Source organism: Electrona antarctica (assembly GCF_951216825.1).
Source record: "Electrona antarctica genome assembly, chromosome: 23".
Taxonomy (NCBI): Eukaryota; Metazoa; Chordata; class Actinopteri; order Myctophiformes; family Myctophidae; genus Electrona; species Electrona antarctica.
Window position 1 is genome coordinate 18,264,206 of NC_136804.1, and position 22,169 is coordinate 18,286,374.

General features: G+C 44.3%; 1 protein-coding gene across 4 annotated transcripts in view; it reads left to right on the plus strand.

Annotated features, from left to right (window-relative positions):
• pphln1 (periphilin 1) overlaps positions 1 to 22,169 on the plus strand; it is a 36,531-nt gene that overhangs the window by 4,934 nt on the left and 9,428 nt on the right. Inside the window, exons 4-10 of one of the 4 annotated variants that reach the window (XM_079494444.1) lie at positions 328 to 585; positions 2,331 to 2,392; positions 4,600 to 4,716; positions 5,880 to 6,073; positions 10,480 to 10,566; positions 13,379 to 13,434; positions 19,911 to 20,048. In XM_079494444.1, coding sequence (XP_079350570.1) covers positions 328 to 585; positions 2,331 to 2,392; positions 4,600 to 4,716; positions 5,880 to 6,073; positions 10,480 to 10,566; positions 13,379 to 13,434; positions 19,911 to 20,048 — 912 coding nt within the window. Of the gene's footprint in view, positions 1 to 327; positions 586 to 2,330; positions 2,393 to 4,599; positions 4,717 to 5,879; positions 6,074 to 7,498; positions 8,551 to 10,479; positions 10,567 to 13,378; positions 13,435 to 19,910; positions 20,049 to 22,169 lie in introns of those variants that run through there. The other 3 variants (XM_079494445.1, XM_079494446.1, XM_079494443.1) reach the window with 3 other exon arrangements.

Consider the following 22,169-nt stretch of genomic DNA (forward strand, 5'->3'; position numbering starts at 1 on the left):
AGATCCAAACAATAGCATACAAAAGAGTGTATGTAAGTAGATAATAATAATAATACAAAAACAAATGACAGTTGGGTCAGTATTATGAGTCATTAAGTGTTCATGTCAGCAATGTTCCAGATCATATATTTTAAGTAACATTACATGTTACGTTTGAATAGAAATTTCTCTTGTACTGCATTTGTGAACACGTGGCAACAGAAACTGAGCAGTTTCAAGCAAACTCAGTTGACAAATTTACGGAATGAAGTGAAATTGAACAGACCTTTTGTGCAGTGCTTAATTTGTAGTTTGTAATTTGTTTCATACAAAATGTATATCTTGTAGCCGTCACAGTACCCCCGACCAGCTGGGCCTGGGCCTGGGCAGGCGGAGAGGAGGGGTCCGTACAGCAGGCCCGAGGACGGGTACGGTCGCGGTGACTACGAGTACGACGGACGCTTCTTCCCTAACGGACAGGGAGGAGGACAGGGAGGAGGACAGGGAGGAGGACAGCGCACGTACCATGGCGAAGATCAAAGGGCCTACCACGGCGACAACGTTCACTTCCCTGCAGAGCGACGAACCGCTCCTCCTGCACGAAGGGCAAGTTGACCTGAAGCCGATTCTACAAATGCCTTCTAAATCAGCAGTTCTCACACTTTCAAGGTTTTTCTAAAATGTTTAAAAACAACAGATGTACGAGCTCGCAGTGCGGCACAAGGTGACGCGCTGTGAGCTTGTACATCTGCTGAAATTTTGAATAGCCAAAAACCTTAAAATGACAGACGCTTTCCTGGTTTTAATGGGTTAATCGTATAAAGCAGTGCTTCTCAATGTGGAGTCCCATTTTTCTGACATTTCTTTATTAGGAATAACCCCTGAAACATCTTGTTTAAAAGGGGGTCCGCACCTTACAAAATAGACTTCATATATTAAAGACAAAATATTTTTACAGACAATTCCAACAACATCAAACAGACAAAATGAACAACATGAACAGGTAATCTCAAGGTGAGAGGACGGCACAGTTTTAAACAATTGAAAAGAATAAGATCCATCCATCCATCTTCAACCGCTTAGAGCTCCAGACTTCCCTCTCCAGAGCAACATTAGTAACTTCTTACTGGAGGACCCCGAGGCGTTCTAAGGCCAGTGAGTCGATGTAATCCCTCCAACTGCCCTTTGGTCTGCCCCGGGTCTATTCCCAGTAGGATGTGCATCGAGGACCTCCCTAGGCAGACGCTCGAGAGGCATCCTAACCAGATGCCCGAACCACCTAAGCTGACTCCTTTCCAGGCGAAGAAGCAGCGACTCTACTCTGAGTCTCTGTCGCATGACTGAACTTCTCACCCTATCTCTAAGGGAGATGCCAGCCACCTGTCCGATAGCATAACACATAAGCTATTTCAGATACTGTGGCTAATTGAAATTAATACATTTAAAAATGAACTGCAGCCAGCGCTGCCGTCTTCTTGATGTGGGAGGTGGCATGGATGGATGTGGAGGTGTTGAACAAGTTTCTGGTTATAAATAAATGTAAAGCAGTTTCTGTTATGGTATAGGACACCAGTGCTGAAGTTGATTTTCCTGATTATGTTATCTATAATTCTATATGGCATTTGAATGATAGACCTGAGTCTATTCAATTTGGTTCCATAGATTAACAATGAGGTAGTTAATTGAAGTTGACAATTTGTGTTCCAGAGATAAAACAATTTATTAAATGGATGGGGATCTGTGGCCTAATGAATATCAAACTGGGGGTCCTTAAATTAAAAAAGGTTGAGAATCACTGCTATAAAGCAGTGGTTCTTAAGAACCCCCAAATGTATATGTATTTGGTTGCAGACTCCCATCTGAAAATATTTTTCTGCCAGGGACCCACATACAAGATTTGTGTTGTTAAAATGTTTAAAACATATATTCCAAATAACCAATGTATATAGGGTTATCCACACAGATTTCAATGTCTTATTAACTAATTTAGCTGGGGACTGCCTGGTGAACCACTGCTAAGGAAGGACTGACCACAAGAAGTGTCAATGCTCTATTGAGTATTGTAGCTCTACAGAAGAGAGCTCTGATGCCCCCTGGTGTTCGTTGCATGACACTTGTGTTCTAAGGACAATAATTCCTCAGACAACTCCTGGGGGTTACAGCACACTACCCCATTGTTGTCTCCACCAGGCCGAAGGCATATGTTTTGACTTGTTTCACTTGTGCATGGATGTACACAGTAGCTATTATTTTTCAAAGTATGACTTTTCTCCCAATCCTGTAGTTTCAATGATGTAATTATGATGTATTCTCAAAGTTGTGAGTGTAATACTTTGTTCTCTTAATTACAGGAGGACTATCCCTACAGGGTACCTAGAGAGGAGCCACACACAGGACGGCCAATTGATTTTGGGTAATTTTGCCATTGTTTTTATTTTATATTTTTTAAGATAAACTGCACAATTAATCAAAAGTAATTGAAAATCTTGATCATACTGTATGTTGTATATGAATTTATTTAGTTAAATGTACTTGGACTACTTTGCTGCTGGCAACGGCATCTGGCACTAGCTTGTGTACAACCCAATTCCCCAATTATAAAATTACAGGCAATTACATTTGGCCAAAGATATGACACTGACAAGCAACAACCATGTCAATAATTGTGATTTAATAATAATGAATAGTGTTCTGCAAAATAATCGTATAGCCCTACCCCTACTCTATCCATTGAAGCGCACAAGCATCTAGTAAAGAGAATCCCATCTTCCCTTCTGAAGGGAAGTTATCCCAGTGAACAGCAGGTGGCAGTCTTTCTCCACATCAGAACAGTGAATATGTCCCCTGTTTTCATTGCCTCCGATTTAGCCTGAGGGGGCAGTCCTCTGCAGTGGTAGGCCTCTGTAATGTGAAATGTGTGAATATCCCTCTGTGAAATGTTTGTTTACAGTAACATAAGACTAAGCATAAATCCATGTCTAGTCTGCCCCATATTGGCTCAGCTTATTCAGGGCTCCTGTGGTACAGTACAGTGCCTCAAGGTCAGCCTGGCTCCACGCTGTTCATGCTCACTCAGTGTCTACAGATGGTTCATGGCAGCACAGGTCTCCATAGGCAGGCTACAAATTGGGTAGCAAAAGACATATGGGTGCAGATAATCTTTAGTTTCAGCTTTGTGGTGGTGATACGTGGACATTTTAAAGAGCACATTTTACACTACACAATTAAGTAATGGTATTGGGTACCGTGTGCATGCTTATCCGACACACCAAAAGTCCGACATGCGCAAATCACCCGTTGCTCCCGACATGCGTTGGTCCGACATGCGTTGCATCGTGCTTGCGGTTTGGGGTAGGGTGTCGGACTAATGACCGTCGGACTGTTAGTATGTCGGAAATTATGCCTGTACCCCACACGCTCATAAATGTACTATTCATGCATCTCCTCTCCAACCTATTAAGTCTTTGTGAATGAGAGAGACTTGATATGCGAAAGATGATTACTACTACTACTACTCACCCACACTCACTCTTTCCCATACATTTCCACTCTTTCCGAATAAACCGGGACACCAAAACCCCAAAGTCACCCTAAAAGGATGGTTCGGGTTTCTACGTCTGTGTTTTATATCACACATTCCAAGGGTCTTGTCAAATAGTAGAAATGGCCACTTGAAGCTTGTTGGCATTTTATAACTGTGTTAATGAGAAAGAATGGGGTCAGCTCGCCAGTATCTACTGCTTGGCAAATAGTAGATATTGGCTGGCTGACCCCATTCTTCCAGCAGATATGTCTCCGTAAGCAACCTATAAAAAACCTATTCACCCATTTTACAATTATTGTTATATTAACATTAACTGTTGTTCTTGGGCCTTGGCTTGAATGGTATTTTAAAAATATATATATATTTTACTTGGACTGGCTGTGCCTGTACCTGGGTGGACCGCTATTTGGAGTCGTGGCAGCTCGCTGACAAAGCACAGTGACGGAAGCCGTGTGGTCGACATTCTTAGACTGTTATCTGACCGTTGGACATGTTCCACCTCCTGCATTAACACTATCTGCTTACAGTAGGACTATCGGCCAAGCTGTAACCATATTTGGTTATGCATCGCCAGCCACTTAAAATAACTTATTTTTGGGGAATGGACGTCTTCCTTTGTTCTTCTTGTTTAGAAAGAAGGCTTTACTAGTGTATTGTGAGTATCTATTCATTGTTTAACCCATTGAGACCTGGAACGCATCCATGTCACGTTGGCGTTTAACCACATTAACCATTAACCCATTTTGGGGCGGGAACCCCTTTTGGTGTTTTAAACATTATGTTATAATTTAGCTATTGAAAAATAGCAGATCTACAAGCTCATAGCGCGCCACCGAGTGGCGCGCTATGAACTTGTAGGTCTGCTATTTTTGAAAAATCGTTAAAATGTGCCTCAAATCTTTCCGAAAATTGTCATGATTTAGAAAACTTTTTTTTTTTTAATTTCGACGTCAGGCCTGAATGGGTTAAAAGAAGTACATGTACGTTTGATACTGTAACCTGTGTTGAATAAATCTGTCCTGACTGAAATATGTTCTTTATGTTGTGGACATTTGTGGTTTTTTTCCCCTCACCAGTGCTCGGGCACCACCTCCTCCCAGCGTGCGGAATCAGGCCCTCTACCCTGCAGTCAGATCGCTAGCAGAGGGAGACGCAGATACGCTCATGCAAGCCATCCTAAACCTCGACAGAGGGTATGAGTACATGACTTCTCTAAAGATTTCTGTTGTGAGACTGATCGTATTATTGTGGGAAACAGCCATGGCACCCCATACCAACTGAGCTGATAATGCTGGATGTCAGCTTTCAATCATGGGCAACATTTCTAAGTCAAGAAAAGGGGTGAATGCTGTAATTGTATTTAGCGTAGTTAAATTGTTCCTGAGTCGGCACACGTTCTAACCCAGTAGACTTGCAGTGAAATAAAATGGGTCATTGTTTTTGAGCTTATGTAGAGTTCTCAAATTCTGCCTAAACCCGACCCGACATCTTCGGGCCGGTCCGAAAATCTATGCTAATCACTAGGGCAGGGCCTCGGGCTCCAGGGAAAAAATATATATAATGAATGAATGAATGATTTTATTAATTTTAGTATTTTTCAAATAAACGGTTAATAAGTTGTGCATCATTCATATCCATCATATTAACATAGTTTATATTATTAACAACACTTCTCTTACCGCACCATAAAAAGGACAATACAACACAAAATGATACTCATTCTCTATTTCATTGAGATCACACATTTGGCAGATTCGATCTTCTTCATCTAGCCCAACATAACGACCCGTTTCAATATAAAGTGACAGTATACCTCCTCTAATCTGGGCACAAAGTGATATTTTTTTCTTTGGCAGATTAAATAAAACATAGTTTTCAGTATAATAGTCATGTTTGATTTCCCTATATGTATGTAATTTTGGTTTGCTCCAGATCTCTTCTGTCCAAGTACGTTTGACCTTATCAAAAAGTATCTCCATTAGCCCCACAATATTAACCTGCTCCAATCCAAGAAACACATCCTCAATTCCATATTCACAGAACATATTATATATATTTTTTTTATAGTAATACAAATAATAATGATGTTCTGTCTGTCTGTGTATTTATCTATTATGAAGATGGTGCTGACTGGCGTTTCACTTTTACTCTGTGATAGTTCTCAAATTCTGCCCAAACCCGACCCAACGTTTTAGGGCCGGGTCGGGCCTAAAATGTATGCTAAAAATTAGTCCGACCGGGCCTGACCAGTTAGGGCCCAGGTAGGGCCGGCCTTAATTTTCAGGCCGGTTAAGAACTCTTACGTTTATGGAACGAACATAAACAAACTTTTATTATTATTATTTTTTTCCCACAGAGAGGACCGAGATCCCTACAGGAGGAAGACAGCCCCGGCGCCGGCTCCGGCTCCGTTCCCTCCCATCAGAGAGCGTTCCCCCAGGAGAGAGGTGGCCCGTTCCCCCCACAGTCGCTCCGGCTCCAGCGTCAGTAGCAGAGGATACTCGCCAGACAGGACCAAGGGGCTTCCCTTCCCCTCGCAGCAAGGCAAGAGTACGTAAATATCACTACCTCCGAGAATGGCACTGCAGAGTGTAGAGCAGTGGTTCCCAAAGTGCGTTAACGGGTCCATTTGGTTCCATTTGTACACTCTCTGAGTTACAGACCCATATGGTTCCATCTGACTTAAATGATTTTTTTTCCCAATATGCATTGGGGTCCCAGAGATTGAAAATTGCCATTAAATGGGGGGCCGTAGCCTAATTCAGGTCAAACCGGGGGACCTTGAAATGAAAATGGTTGAGAATCACTGCTAGAGCCGTAAAAACCTTCTCTTATGGGGGTCCTTGGCATATATTTACAAATGGGCGTCTGCGGGCTAATGAGTGTCAATTATGGGGTCCTTGACATGAAAAAGTTTGATAACCACTGGTGTAGAGGTTGTTCCTGTAACAAGAGTGTGTGTGCAAGGTGCTAATTAGGAGTCAGTACACATGAATGGTTTCATTGCAAAATGATATACTGTACCTTCTAATCCAGGGTGATACTCTAGGACGTACAGTAGGCAACTAATTGACATGGGAACCCTGATAAATATAGAGCTTCTGAATTTGAGAGATATTATATAGCAAACGTAACACATTCACTGCCATCGTCAATTCAAACCCAACCGCTCACTGCCATTGACGAGTATACTCGTACATTTTAGGGTTTTTATTGATTAGGTTAGATCGCGCTCGCATGCAATGTATGAATGCCTCGTGGTTGCTAGGCGATCGATAATACCGGGAATGAACCAGAAGTGAAATGTCCGCCTAAGTCAGCTTCAATGTAAATAGGTCTTTACCAGCTGCTGTGTAAGCACAGCTGGTCAATAAACACTGGCCGGTGCTCTCACGCCCACGTTCTGTACTTGAGACTTATCTTTCTCATTGGCTGCCTCGTCTCTAGGCGACCTCTAAGCCAATGGGACAGGATTGCAGCCAACAACAACCTTAGAGGCAACATCCCATCGTCTAAACGACTAAACCCACAGTCCAAACGCCATGACACTGTGTGCAGACTGTGCACACAGGCACACACACGCACACAAATACGCTCCGACACTACTTTTTATCATCATATCCCTGTTTTCATCACGTCGAACCAAGGGATAACAGGTACGGTCTGGCACGGTACACACACACACACACACACACACACACACACACACACACACACACATGCTCCGACACTAAACGGCATGACACACACACAATCCATGTAGAAATCGTTGTCAAAACAAGATATAAATAATAATCCGGACGCCGCCATGTTGCCTCAGAATTCTTTAGGACAGATCCTGTTGTTGTTTCCACACATACACAAATACAGATAGACACAGATATTTACATTTCATAGCACACTTCTGCAATACGGCAGCTAGTAATTAAATTAATTGATTATTTAAAATGCATTTATCTTGGATTCTTGTCTCAGTTACCATGAAGGAGACTGCTACAGCCGCCCGCCGCCGTCGTAGGGGAGCGGTGGTGGTGCCCCAGAAGGCCTGTGCGTTTCCCGCGTGTGGCAACACCATGTCGGGTATGGACCGGCACGCCATTTGTGCATACTGCCTCGGAGAGCGGCACGCGCGCGAGGCGCTCGGCGCCCCGGGCGGCTGCTCTTCATGCGACGACATGGACTACAACACCAAGAAGAGCCGTTTCAAAAGGGTAAAAGTTTTCTACAGCCAGGGAACCAGCCACCTCACCGCAGCAGACAGAGGGGTACCGTGTCCCACCGCCATGCCACGCCGTTGCGCCAGCGCTTCGGCGCCCCAGGCTTCTTTGGACCATGAACGTGAGGCCTTCCCGGATCGCGAGTCCCAGCCCGTGGTGAGGCCTCGGCAACACACCTCCTCCTCCCAGGCTTCTGCAATGAGGGCCCCCAGCACGGCCCGCAACGGCAAGGCCTCTGAAGCATCATGGTCACTGGCGAGGCCTCGTCAGCTCGCCCGTGAAGCTACCCGGTCATCGGCGAGGCCTCGTCAGCTCGCCCGTGAATATGACCGTCAGCTCGCCCGTGAAGATACCCGGTCATCGGCGAGGCCTCGTCAGCCCGCCCGTGAAGCTACCCGGTCATCAGCGAGGCCTCGTCAGCCCGACTCGACCTATGGCAGCGAACCATCCTTCCGCGGAGCACCCAGGACAACGGTGAGGCCTCGTCAGCCCACCTCGGTCTCGAGTGATCTCGCTGCCCACCTGGACCCCTCGCCAGACAGGATGTCTCTCTCCCGCGAGGTGTCCCTGACTGGCTCCCATCACCCACGTCGACAGTGGGGCGACATGATGGACGAGGAGTTCCCCCTCGATGATGACGACGAACTCCCCTCCTACCAGGAGTTTCCCCGTGAAAACTTCTAGGTGATAAATGAGGCAGCACATCACCCCCCTTCACCCACCCTCCACTGGCTTCTGGTCAAGTTCTGCATCACCTACATTACAAACTGCTCCTCCTCACCTACAAATCTCTCCATAACCTAGCCCCACGATATCTGAGAGACCTCGTCAAAGACTACACCCCTGAGCGGAAGCTGAGGTCTTCGGACATGGGGTCCCTCCTCACCATCCGTCACGGAAAAAAGTGGACCCTCTGTGATAGAGCCTTCTATGTGGCAGCCCCTGCCCTTTGGAACTCTCTTCCCATGGAGATTCACCAGACGCCTACATTGGACTCTGTCAAGTCTGCACTGAAGAGACATTTGTTTACTCAGGCTTTTGACAATTAGTTTGTTTGCTTATTTTTTCTGTATCGTAAAGCGTCGTAAAGCGTTCTTGATACGCGCTATACAAATTCAAGTTATTATTATGAATGGGTCCCGGGACACAGGGGTGGTCTTTTAGATGGATCCTGCGGACATTTTATGAGTCCCACTTCAACGACGTTACCAGTCATATTTTGTAATTTTTACAAAGTGCAGCGTTTAACTCCCATTTCATCTTATAATATAGTTATATTCATGTAGAAAATGTAGCCTGTCTGAAAGAAATAAAAACAATTCCAAATCTGACAACTTGAATATTTGCTAAGTATTATGCAAACACCAACAATGCAAAGTATATAATAGATATATTTTGCACTGTATATATTATAGGCAGGTTGTTTGAAGCATTCCCTGGGTGGTCTGTATATTGAGACACACACACACACAGCCCCCCTCTTCCATATAGAGAGAAATGTTATTTGTCCCGCCTGGCTCGTGTGGTCTGGCGTACTTTCTGACCCGTGTTGAGATCGCCAATTAGGCGATGCTGTGGTAGTTTGCGGCAGTAGGCTAACCATTGTAGGCACTACTAGGCAGACGCTAGCCCCGTTTGGACAGACACGGCTCGCAAATTAATGTCGGTCCGCGACTCCTCTGTAGCAACATTGTGTGTGTGTGTGTGTGTGTGTGTGTGTGTGTGTGTGTGTGTGTGTGTGTGTGTGTGTGTGTGTGTGTGTGTGTGTGTGTGTGTGTGTGTGTGTGTGTGTGTGTGTGTGTGTGTGTGTGTGTGTGTGTGTGTGTGTGTGTGTGTGTGTGTGTGTGTGTGTGTGCGTGCGTGCGTGCGTGCGTGCGTGCGTGCGTGCGTGCGTGCGTGCGTGCGTGCGTGCGTGCGTGCGTGCGTGCGTGCGTGCGTGCGTGCGTGCGTGCGTGCGTGCGCGCGTGCGTGCGTGGACACTGTGCTGAGGCTACTCGCTCGCCTCAGCTTAGCTCAGCTCCTCTCCGCTTCGCTCATCTGTTATACTCAAACAAGTGACCCTAAAATTTGGTCAAAATGGCGGTGTCCATATATGGAGCTGGCTTGTTCTAGCATCATTCTGACGTCTGCATAGACTCCATATTTGGACACGCCTGACAAAGACACTCCATATATATACATTTATTTATACAGGGCATAAAAGGGACACGGACATAATATTTGGGTATGGGCATGCATTTCCAACTTGCATCGTTCCAAGTAGGCCAGTAGTGCCCAACGGGCACCACTGTAGAGGCTCCCAACGGACACCACTCTAGTTGCTTAATGAACTATGATTACTGAAGTAACCAGATTGCGTTATTTCTTGTTGTTGTTGTTTTTTTTAAACAAGCTTTATTCACGGCCCATAACTACAGCGTCTGATGATTGCAGTTGCAAAATGTATGTTTCAGGTAAATGAAACGATCGCTTTACATAGCTATTGTTAGCTTCTGGTTCACCGTCTGGGAATTTTTCACCTTCAAAATAAGAGCTTGCGATGAAAAGACTGGCACTCGTGGAAGAATGAATTAATTACGGTAATACGTGGCAGTGAATGTGTTGTATAGTCTTTTCTCAGTAATAGACTTACTGTATAACATTTTTAAATGAAACTGTTTCCTCTGCTTTTCTGCATTTCCATCTTTCCAGCTGCAAGTTGAGCTCTGCCCTGTGATTAACGACTAACTGGCTTTACAGGTGCAGACGGTCCCGAGGGACTCTCTGCTGGTCCCGATCACCTCTGGGGGGCACTCTTTTCCCAAAAGAGCGGACATGACACTCTGGGTCGGTACACTGTTAACCACGTAAGCTAGGGTGGACCTGGGTCACAGAACAGACTGGTCTAAACCGCATCAGAACTCTCTTCTCTCTATCATCATCTTGAGCTTACTTAGTCTCAGTAGTCCCCTAAAGAATAAACGGTGCCCCCACTCAAAAAAATGCTCCTTCATGTTCTGTTTGACCTGGGTCTGCTAGTATAGTGCTGCAGTTGCCCTGTAACTGCTGATCTGGTATCAGAGATATAACGGTTGCCCTGCTCAGCCAACAAAACCGCCGTAGGGGGTTTTCCCTCTGACTCCAGATCAGTCATTAGACTCTAATGACTACAGTAATTGCCTCTAATGATTAGAGGCAACTTCGCTGTATATTAGTGTGTTTAATCTCTATCTAGTCTTTTGTGGAGAGGTACCGTAGCATTGCGTTTTATAGTGTGCATCACTGACCATCCTGCAAATGATAGCCTAATGTACTTTAGCATTTAATGCCGTCACGTGTGGCGTCACTGTCGTCTGTGGCATTTACCATCCATCTCTTTTCACTAGGTACAGTAGAGTGGGCAAAGGCCTATGCCTGGTCAACGTCCTGCTATTCTTCCAGCCACTTAGACATGTAGCCAATTACAAAGCTTTAATCATTTTTGTAAGTAAAGTTGGCTGGTTTAAACAGTGACAGTGGCTGCCACATTTTGACATGCTTGCTCCAATCCCTGTGGCCGATGGACGGGGCCCGTTCAACCCAGGCCCTGGTAGTTTGTAATGTTTGACTAGGAATGTATGCGTATTCTGACTCCAGGAAAAGTGTAATACTCTAAATGGCACTGATTTACTCAGACTGTAAAAGCACATTCTATGGTACCTCTCCATTCACTCCCTTGTAGTTATTAGGCCGTGTTCTTGATCTCAACATAATCTCCACAAACCGTATGATTTCATATAGATTTCCATCTCAACACTTCACTTCTACTGCAATGTGTTCAATCTGTACTAAACCGGCAGTGAAATCATACTGCGGTTGTTGGTGTTTTTCTGAACATTGTGATCTGGGATGAACTGGGATGAATCGCTTACATGTTTGACCATGATTTGTTTTTTCAGTGCCCGAGAGAAACATTCCAAGACATTCTGGGGAAGAGAAGAAATTGGATGCTGAAGTTTAGAACAAGCCTTGCTGGAATAAAATGCAAATATTTGATTTATACAACACCAGAATGACTTGTTTATGCAGCTGTCTGGAAGATCTTCCACTTTAAAGATCATAGTCTCACAACTTGGAAACCACAACAATGATGCTGATGTATTTGTGTGTGTTTGTTGTTCTATCTGCACTGTTGGTGTAGTGTTTTGTAGCGCATTGACGTGCTTAGCGAGACTCGTCCTTGTAACGCTCCAGTAATTGGATGTCAGATTACTGGCCGTGGTTTTACTGTTTGGGAATGGATCTCGGCCTCTTTTCAAGGTTGGAGCCCAACAGCATTAGATGTGCTGTTCCTGAGGCTACATAGCTTAGACAGCGCATCAGGTGAATGAGGGGGTTGTGGTATTGGATCAGTGAGCCCCAGTTGTTGTGATTTACACAGTTGGACTTCTGTGGTTTGTTTTCTCTCCAGGGTATGAGTAGATTTTTGCTCAGAGCGAGATGCCTGGTAAGCACTGCTTTGGGTAGAATTAACATCCAGGGATAGTATTAACACCAGCCAAATGCCAGTAGACTTCCTCTACCAGCCTTAGATTACTGGGGCTTAAGGTATTGTGCCAGTGTTGCTTTGATGTATTTCGGCATAGTATTTGCTCTGTTTGAAATATTCTCTCTTGTTACCTATAGTTCCGTCGACAGTAGAAGAAAGATGGCATACAGAGGAATTGTATCTTAAACAAATTAAGGCTTTCAATTTAATAATTTCCATTTAATTGTAAATGGAGTGGGTGGATTTTTTCCCACACGTGCTGTGGCCCTAACCCCTTCCCCGGGCAAGGTAACCCGAGAGACGGAGCGAAAAGCATTTCTAATGCACCCAGCACCTTGCCCTCCGACCCCTCGGCCCCCTCCCTCTGTCTGCCACTTTGTCAAGCCTCATAAAGATGCCACCCGGTCGTGTGTGGGAGAAGAGTGGAGGGGGATAAAGTGTCTGATGGATATTCCTGCAGGCACACTTTTCCACACTTGAGACTTACACAGATTTATTTTTGTCGTTGTTTTCAGAACCAGGCCACAAGAATTCCCCTACCGTCACGGACACGGTGGATTAATAAACGGAGCCGCAGTCGGTACTTGAGGGTTTTGACCTGTGACAGGTCACATGAGGAAAAGGCTGCTAGCTAGTCGAGCAAATGGCAAAAGAGGCAGAGGAAACGAGTGCCAAGTAGGGAGCAGAAATGAAGATAAGCCAGAAATCAGGGACATTGGAGGGAGAGAGTCGTTGGTTCGGTGGATGAGTGAGGAATTTACAGGCATTTTAGCAGTTTGGACAGCACTCCAGGGTTATCATTTGACCGTGGCACATAATAGCTGACCACCTGTTTCAAGATTGCTCCAGATGTTCACTGGTGCAGGAGATGTGTAATCACACACTAGATAAACACACACTCACTTTCGCCAAGTCACTAACCAGCTCTCACACATCACACACATCTTTCTGACATATTAATGTATTGGTGTGGTTTTCTGGTTGTATTCCCTCCAGGTATTCTTCCTTTCTTTTTCTAGCTTTCCAGCTTGATGTGTTTACTCCCATTTCCCCTAACCCCCACCCCCCCTTTTCTACACCTCAGTCATTGTCTCAATTCTGATTATGTCTCATGTCTTCTCTGTTCTCCAGATAAAGTTCCAGGGCTGTCACGGGACGGCTCGCCTCAGAGCACAACCTCAAACAAGGTGAGCCGTATAGTCAAGGAGTTTGGGCTAAATCACAATAGGTTGCCGGTTTAATTGAAAGCCCTATTTTATAGCCGATCTACAGTACATGTTCACAATGCATCACAATTTTGGAAAATGTTGAATCGGTCCAGGGTTAATGTGGTTATGTGGTATGTTTTCACTCCCTGTTTTAATTCCCCCCAAAAGTGTTTTTATTACAGAAAGATGTGGCATTTTAACCAGACAGGTTAAATGTTGCGTGTCTCCAATTTCTTAATTTCCCGAAGCCTGTTAATACAATTTAATATAACAATATAATTTCAGAATTAAACTGGCATCAGTGAGGAAATTCAATGTAGAGAAATGTTACTTCACTCAACCATATGAATACTCACAAGGGGCATACTACACACACATGGCGCCAGGCCAGGAATGTAATTATTTTAGGGGCAAGGCCACTTGGCCTTTAATTATGTAAATCTTTTGAGGGCACAAAGGTCAAATGCCAGGGCAGCAAGGCCATCAAGTAAAACGATAATTTAAACCTATTAAACCCTATAGACTTAGTAAACTGGACCCCAGTTTTCTCTGTACTTACTTCTTGAGACACTTCTTCGCTCTAGTCTACACCAAGTTCCCCCCAGAATGTGGATTCTGGGATCCAAGTGGATAAGTCCGCCGAAATAATTAAAGGATAGTTCAGGATAATTGTATTTTTTAGTATAACTGTCTGTGAAAAAAATTAAATAAAGCCAAGTCAAACGTTCATAAATGCTCACTCTGGAACTGATCAGTGTCACTGGACCGGATCGGAGATGGGTTTAGAATTCATAATCTCAACAAATGACGATGGTGTCCAAAACCTAAACCTTTAGTCGACTATATCTACAGTTTATTTAGTCGACTAAAATGTACCTTGGCCGGCTGTGATGGCATTGAAATGTCTGATTTATAGACGGCTGGCTGTGTGCCGAAAATAACAGATCTACAAGTTCACAACATGTCACGCTGCGACACGTGAGCTTGTAGATTCTATTTTTGGAGAGTGACAACTGCACTACATTGTCTCTTCTCCACTAGTCCCTCCCTAACATTTTAGTCTAGTTTTTCTTTTAATAATTAATATAATTGTCAATATATTTTGTCATAGTTTTAGTCATCATAGCTTAGTTTTTATTTTGTTTTTATTTAGTTTTCGCCAGGGAAAAAAGTTAGTCCAACATTTTTTGTCATAGACGAAAATTCACACTGCTCTGGGGCAGTGCGGGAGGGGCAACAAGGCCACTGTGGCCACAGTGCAGTATGATACTGTATTACTATATAATGGCACAACAAGGCAAACTGAGGGCACGACAGCCATGGCCTTCATGGCCTCCATGAAATTCCTCCTCCTGACTGGCGCACAAAGCACTACTGCGGGAGCTCAGATGATATCCTCTTACCAAGGCCCCTACCTGTTGAAATTCTGCAACCGTGTCAAATGTCCAGCTACACAGTAAAGGGCCACTCGCCTCGTATCAATTGAAACCCAAGTTCTTCCAAGTGCCAGGCAGTTTAGCTGACTCAGCTCCACAATGCACGTCTATTCCACAGTCTATCCCAAGGTGTAAGCATGTACTCGATCTCTGTCGCTGTATGTCAGAATGCATCTGGAAGTCCTTAAATTGGCCCTCTCTCATACATGTCTGCGTGCTTAGTCCCACCGAAGTGTGTTAATGGCTTCTAAAGTGGCCCTCGCGCGTAGCATGAAAGGCAGCAGCGCCGAGCCTTGTTTACCTGAAGTGTAAGCAGACTTCAATCACTAGCAGGCAGTAATGGGGGGGCCAAAGGGGAGGCTGAGGCTCGACTTACACACCCAGGAGCGAGCTCCCGTAAGTCATTTTTGCAGTGCAAAAGTGTAAAAATGCATTTTTCCCCCAATCATTTATTGTAAACACACAGATCTAGATTCGACAGCATGTGCTGAATACAAACTTCACAGGTCTGTCCGCAGGTTTACTACATAAGTGTGAAATGTTTGAAACGGATGTAGAAAATGTATTTAAAAGTTTAATGCCTCCAAACATGGGGAAAATATGGACACATTTCTCTTCTGTATACTGTGGTCATAGATCCATTCAACAGCTTACTTAAGAAGATATACCTGACCTTGACAGTGTATCGTGATAATCTGATACAAACTCTGGTAGAAAGTCGTTGCCTTGCAAAATTTGTCATGTCATCATGTTTTACTAAATGCCGACCAAGACGGTTAAGAAATGGACGTTATAATTTAAATTTAGAAAAGGTTATAATTTATTGTATGATATATGTGGCAGGACTTTCAAATGACAAAGGTGTAGTAGTAGCCCTGCATGTGGGTAGAGCAGTGTAAACAGACAGTCGCCCTGGGCTCGCCTGTGGCTAGGGATACTGTGTCTGACGAGGGCCACCCAGTGTGTGAGAAGGGGCTAACAACTCATTAGCTCGACTCATAACTTTATCGCAGGATCTTAAGCCACTGAGCTAAGGGAACTCCCTGCGGACCACGTTGGGGGATGTGTGTTTGGGTCATTGAGACTGAACAACCGTTTTCCTTCTTACTCTGGAAGAGTGAGCAGGGCTGTTCTGATTTCATGTTGTCAGCGTTACGGCAAATGTAGAGTTGTTTACCAGAGACAACTTAAGTCTCTTCATTCTTCATTATTGTTCTTGGTGGCATTGGTGCAATGACACGCAATGGAAACTAATCCCTTAAATCTGGAACTTATTTAACACTGGTGTCAGTTAGGACAACTATGGTTGACTGTGAAGCTCTGGTCTAAAATGCAGGGGACCCTGTTTTGAATCCCGGGTAGGACATCAAAGTTACTGATAGCAGCTTTAACATGCATAAAACATAATAAATTGCACTGACTGGATCTCCCATTTAGTACCGTACATTCAGTGCATGATGGTATACATAGCACATTGTGATGATTTCAGCAGTAGTGGTTGAACAGACACAAGAGGTAGGAATAAGTTACTTGTTTGCTTTCTAGGTCTGATCTGAATGTAGTTGTGAGGGGGGAGGGGGTTATTCATCTGTTTTCACTTCCAAGCAGAAGCCTGCTTTTATCATATCATTAGCATCCGTCAGATCCTCCCGGCGACGTCTTGGAAGTGACTTAAAAGTCGCTATGCTTCTAATTCTGCCTGTGTTTGTAAATGTTTGTTGTATACTCTGCGGATCATCCTCTTAAGCAAAGTAGGGGACACACTGATGGTTGATGAATCCAACCACATGCTCTCTACACCAGAGATCTCTCTCTCACACACACACACACACACACACACACACACACACACACACACACACACACAGCTTCTTCCTCACTTTCCAACCCCCCCCCAGCCCCCTATCAACCGCTGTGATGAAAGTGATTTTTAGTGGGTCCACCGAACCTACATACTGTACATAAACACACACACAAATTGCTGCCGTTTGATCAAGTTGGCGGTGCAGTGTCGTCGTACCCTGCTCTCGGGGCGCAAACCCATAACCTTGACCAAGATGAAAGGACTAGGTTGTGCCCCGCATAAAGCCAACTCTATAATGGTGCCCGGCTGCTGCCTGCCTGCTATGGAGATTCAACAAATGTGCACATTAGAGACAGACAGAGGAGCTGGCTGGGTGGTGGTTTAGTCCCAGTGTGGTTTATTAGTACTAATATTAACGCACCAAACAGCACTGGCCTTTCTATACTTAACGCTTCAATATCCGCACCATTTGGTTTTCCAGTCAAACACTGTAAAGTGGCAACACATTTTCTATTCTGTCATTCAGTTTGAAAGTGGGGCCAGTTCTGGATATGGTTGAATCCTTTACCTTGTAGTTGTTCTTTGTTACCCAGCTAAACTGTGCACCAAATGTAATGGAAATAATGACCATGTGTTGCCAGTATGGCAGGGTGCAGTGCATTTGGGCCTTGGAAGTATTCTATCCAACTTTCCATTTGAATAGAGATCTGATTTCCAATAGCTTAGGATTGGCATCAGTTCACCTTTAGCCTAGTGCGGAACAAAATACATCTTCCAAGTGTATACTGTTCTGTATGCGTTTATTGAGCAGGACATCCTTTTAAGCCTGTGTAGCCAGAGTCCATTGAGCTGGACACAGATATTTGCATTCCAGATAAGCCAAGTAAAACAAAGGACTCACTATCCAGATCTTCTGTACGTACACAAATGCCTGTCTCCCAAGGATCGCTTCTGGCGGAGGGAGATGGAAGCAGAAATGATTGGATGACGCCTCCTAAGTTTGTGTTTTATTTCAGGCCACACTGGGCCTTTCTACCCCTCCCCCCCCCCCCCCCTCCATCTCCCTGTGGTCCCTAACTTAGTGACGTGGTTCGTTTCCTCCACATGTATGAGCGGGGTCGGTCACGGTTGACTTAGTTCTACTCCTGGGACACTGAAGCCCTAATAGACTCATCAGGAAGCTGGAAGGAAAAGTTGTTCGGTCATCCAAGTTGGCCTCATTTCACCCGCACCCCACCCCCAAGCACGCGCTGCCGCTTTCTGCTCTTCATTACTCCAGGACACTGGAGCAGGGTTTCCCAACCAGTGGCCCAGGGGTTGTCCAACGTTAACAGGGTCAACGGACAACTTTTAACACTTTGAGGGCTTTATATTAAACGATGACATATTACCCAGGCTGCCGGGATTGTTTAATTACCTTTGGAGCATATGCCGAAGTATTTGTGCCTTTTGATCCATGAAATTCCCCCTGAAAATAGTTCCATGGCTTGTTGTCGAACCGAAAAATAATCCACGTCGTGGTGCGAAAGAACAACAAGCAGTAGGGGCTCGCAGAGCCCAGTCAAAACCACCGTTCACTTGCATTGAACTCATTTTCCCAGAAGCCCTTGCAGCCCAGTGCACGGGTCGATTTCCAGTTTCGTCGTCAATAGGTCCGTGACAAATCCGCTATTTATTTTTAATTATTAAAAAATTGTGAATTAAACACAATATAAAACAAATAGCGGGTTTAGCGTATTACGCAGGGGAAGAAGTTAACCACTTTCAACCTGGCGTCCCTATTTTAGGCATCTCATTATAGGCAAGAATTTTCGAAAATGGCGAGAATAGCCGATCTACAAGCTTACAATTACGGATGCACGATTATCGGTCATCGTAGCGTTATCTGCAATTTTGGCATTAAAATAGGTCTAATACATCATGGAAAAGGAATACATTGTGTTTTTTTAAGCCTGCATCTGCACCCAGAATCACAGTTAATGTAAAATCAGACATAAGGTCAATCTTACTGGAAACTTTTTCAGTATTGTATCTGTCAATTTTACCATGCAATGAGTATATCGTGACCTTGTAATGTTGGAATTGGGTGTAGGAAGGGGCATTGTGTGAACAATACCGATCTATATTCTCTCTAGTTTGTTGCAGATTTGGTTTAGCTTTCGCTTGAGTTTCTTTGTACACTTTACAGTTGGTAAAAAATATGAAATACAAATGTACAGAGTGGTTATTCTTGTGTTCTGTCTTGTAGTGCTCTCAATATGCTGTAGAAGATTTTTGGTGGTGCAACCACTCCTTTACGGAGCTGTGTGTGGGTGGGTGGGTGGCTGGGTGGGTGGCTGGCTGGGCGTCTGAGCACGAAAACAGCATGGTTGTTTTTCACCACCTGTGCGCAACCTAACCTAACACACACACACAAACACACACGCACATTAACTGTGTATATGGGGATTTCGGGTGTGACAGTACAGTACAGTAGAGGGACCCCCACTCGGTAACTCTGTCATTTCTCAACCGTTTTGGACGTGGGGCGGCTCGCCGGAATCGGGCCGGCACCCTGGGTGCGTTCCTGTGGGTCTGGAACTCTTTGTGATTTGGTTAAGAAGTTATAGTTATTTATTACCTCACCCCTTTTTTAGTGTACTGTTCAATTCTTTGCTAAAGCCTTTTAACACAATGGATGTGCGGCAGCATATTTCAAAATATAGGCGCTAAAGTGCCAGCAGATATGGCTGATTTTACTCTGAAAAGCCCCGAAATTATGCCCCCCCAAAACCGGGAGGCATAATCTTCCATTCTTACCATGTGCTGGTCACGCTAAAGTATAAGCGTTAATAGTCCAAACGAGAGGCATGCTGAAGTCGGAAATGTAAGACAGAACAGAAGACCTGAACCCATCTGGTCAAAACCATGGAGAGTTCCCTAGATTAGGAGATACGAGCCATTATTTTAGAGCCGCAAACAAGGAAGTGAACGGCAGTGCGCATCCGTGAATCAACAAGGACTACATTTTTATATAAATTAAAAAGACCAAAGGACGCCTATACACGTCCTTAGTACCCCATGGTTTTGATATAAAAGACGTGTATACACGTCATTAGCAAAACTTGTGTTAAGAGCACTTCAGGGCTGTAAGTCTTCTCTTCTTCTCTCTGTTTCTCTGCTTTCACTCTTCTCTTACACAATAAAACACGTTATGTACTTTTCTCTCCCCCCAGGAGGAGATCCATCCCTTGGAAAGTGAGAAAGAAGAGCTGCTTGCCCCTCCAGTCCTAGAGGAAAGCCACAAGTCTCCAGATGACTTCCAGGAGCGACGGGCCAAGGCCATCACAGCCAAGGCCCAGGAGATTGAGAAGGTGCTTTTTCAATCCATCTTATCCATGATTAGCCAATAATTGATCCATTTTACATTTGTAGGTGTTTTTGCTAACCAACAGAAACACATGCTTAGTGCTTACACCCTACCAGGACAGGAATCTAACTCTCCTGTCCATAAGCTAGCAACGGATACGTCCCAAAGATGTCCCAACTGTTATCATTTCACCAGCCCACTAGGTTTTTTAAATGGCACAGATCTAAAGCAAGAAAACTGTGACTGCATCGCTTTTCTCCTCTACGGAGCCACTTTGCAAGGTAATCAGACATAATTGGGAGTAGGGCTGTAGGATATGACTTCAAATCAATCATGATTATTTCAAACTTTTGCCTCAAGTACACTTAATGGACAATTAATGGAATGAAAATGTCAGATCTACATCAACAAACTCACAATGTGTCGCGATGCGTTGTGAGCTTGTTTCTATTTTTTGAGGTGCGTCCAGCTTTTAGTGTGTGTTGTAGAAGTTTTGAATGGTACATTTTTTCAGTTTTGTTGCTGGGGTGCTAGTCAGGGCAGGGCCTGACAATAATATAGTATTTAATAAAATAATCAAACCCTACAAAGGGTGCATGTACCCTCACATGAACCCTTACAAATGTAGAAGCAGAAAACCATAAAACATTTGTCAATAAACCAACCCTTAAATGCACAGATAGGAAATCACAACAATAATAAATAGACACAACACAGTATTTCAAGTTCAGTTTTCTTATATTGAAAAAAGTAGAGTAAGGGATGCAGTTCAGAACAAAAATAATCCAGAATCCACTGGAGCTAACTATAGCACAACTCTCCTCTCTTCCTACTCACTGCGCCTCCATTCATAAAAACGTAACGGCGCTCTGTGCGTTGCTTGCCGTGAGTGCGAGAGTGGTTCTTAGTGGTTGAGACAACGGAGAGGTGTGTGTATGGGCGTGCGTGTGAAGTTTAACTAACAGGTTCAAGGTTGCTGTTAGAAATGATGGTGGCTCCAAACGGATCGCCACAGTGTAAACACAAACTTTGTCCTAACACAAACATTAAATGCCATTGATAATGAATGACCAGTTTTTTGGGTAAACGCACACATTAAAAGACTAATGATTGGCCAGAATGAGATGATGTATGATGACGTATGATGATAAGAGCGCCTCTCACTTCACAGGGTGTGAGGTAGAATACAGGGTTGATGAGTCAGACTAATGAACTTGCTTCTCAAATAATCGATTAACCTACATACAGTACATGAGCAAGATTAAGTGGGGACCGCACGTAATTCCGACGGAGCTGCTCCCGTGCTTGCGGTTATGGTTAGGTTAGGGTTTGAGGTAGGTTGTCGTTTGTCTAGTGCGTATGACTAGTCTGAACTAAGTACTGCACCCAGATTAAGTCTGTTCTTCTAAATATTGGTTTTGATATATTTTCAGATAATTGCCCAGCCCTAATTAGAACATCCTTCTCTCATCTCCTCATTGTATCTTAAAGGCCATTCTAGCTGTTCAAATAATGGATGCTTTAGTTTAGTTTAGAGAATTGCATGCATTCGCCTACCAGTGTGGGCTGTGGACATAAACCCTAATTTCCCATCCTGTAGTGTAGTAAATCTTAGCAGCCACAGGCTACATTCACTAGTGTACTGCTGGTGCCTGGTGTTAATTTTCCCTCCCTGACTGGCTTTTCTGTAACCGCCCATTATGTCCCTATGCCAGTTTAATAACCTACATAGCTTACCCACCACAACCCTGCCCCAGGTCATACCCACTACTTATAGCTACAGTACACACACACGCACAGGCACATACATACACAACACATGTATAATTATGTTTAGTAAATATCACACGCAAACTCATGCAATCTGGTACACACACACACACACACGCATACCCTTGTGCGAATACTTGGATTCACATATTGTTGAATCTTTATTCCATGCATGGAATGTGCGGGGACTTAAAGTGATGATGGTTGTAATAAGCACTGGGGGGGGGGCAGCGCAAGACATGCGGTACAATAGACTATTGTCATAATGCACCACATCGAACACAGCACCATAAATACACCCACACTGTACCGGGGAACAAGAACACAATGCACCAACACACAAATCCTCAACACG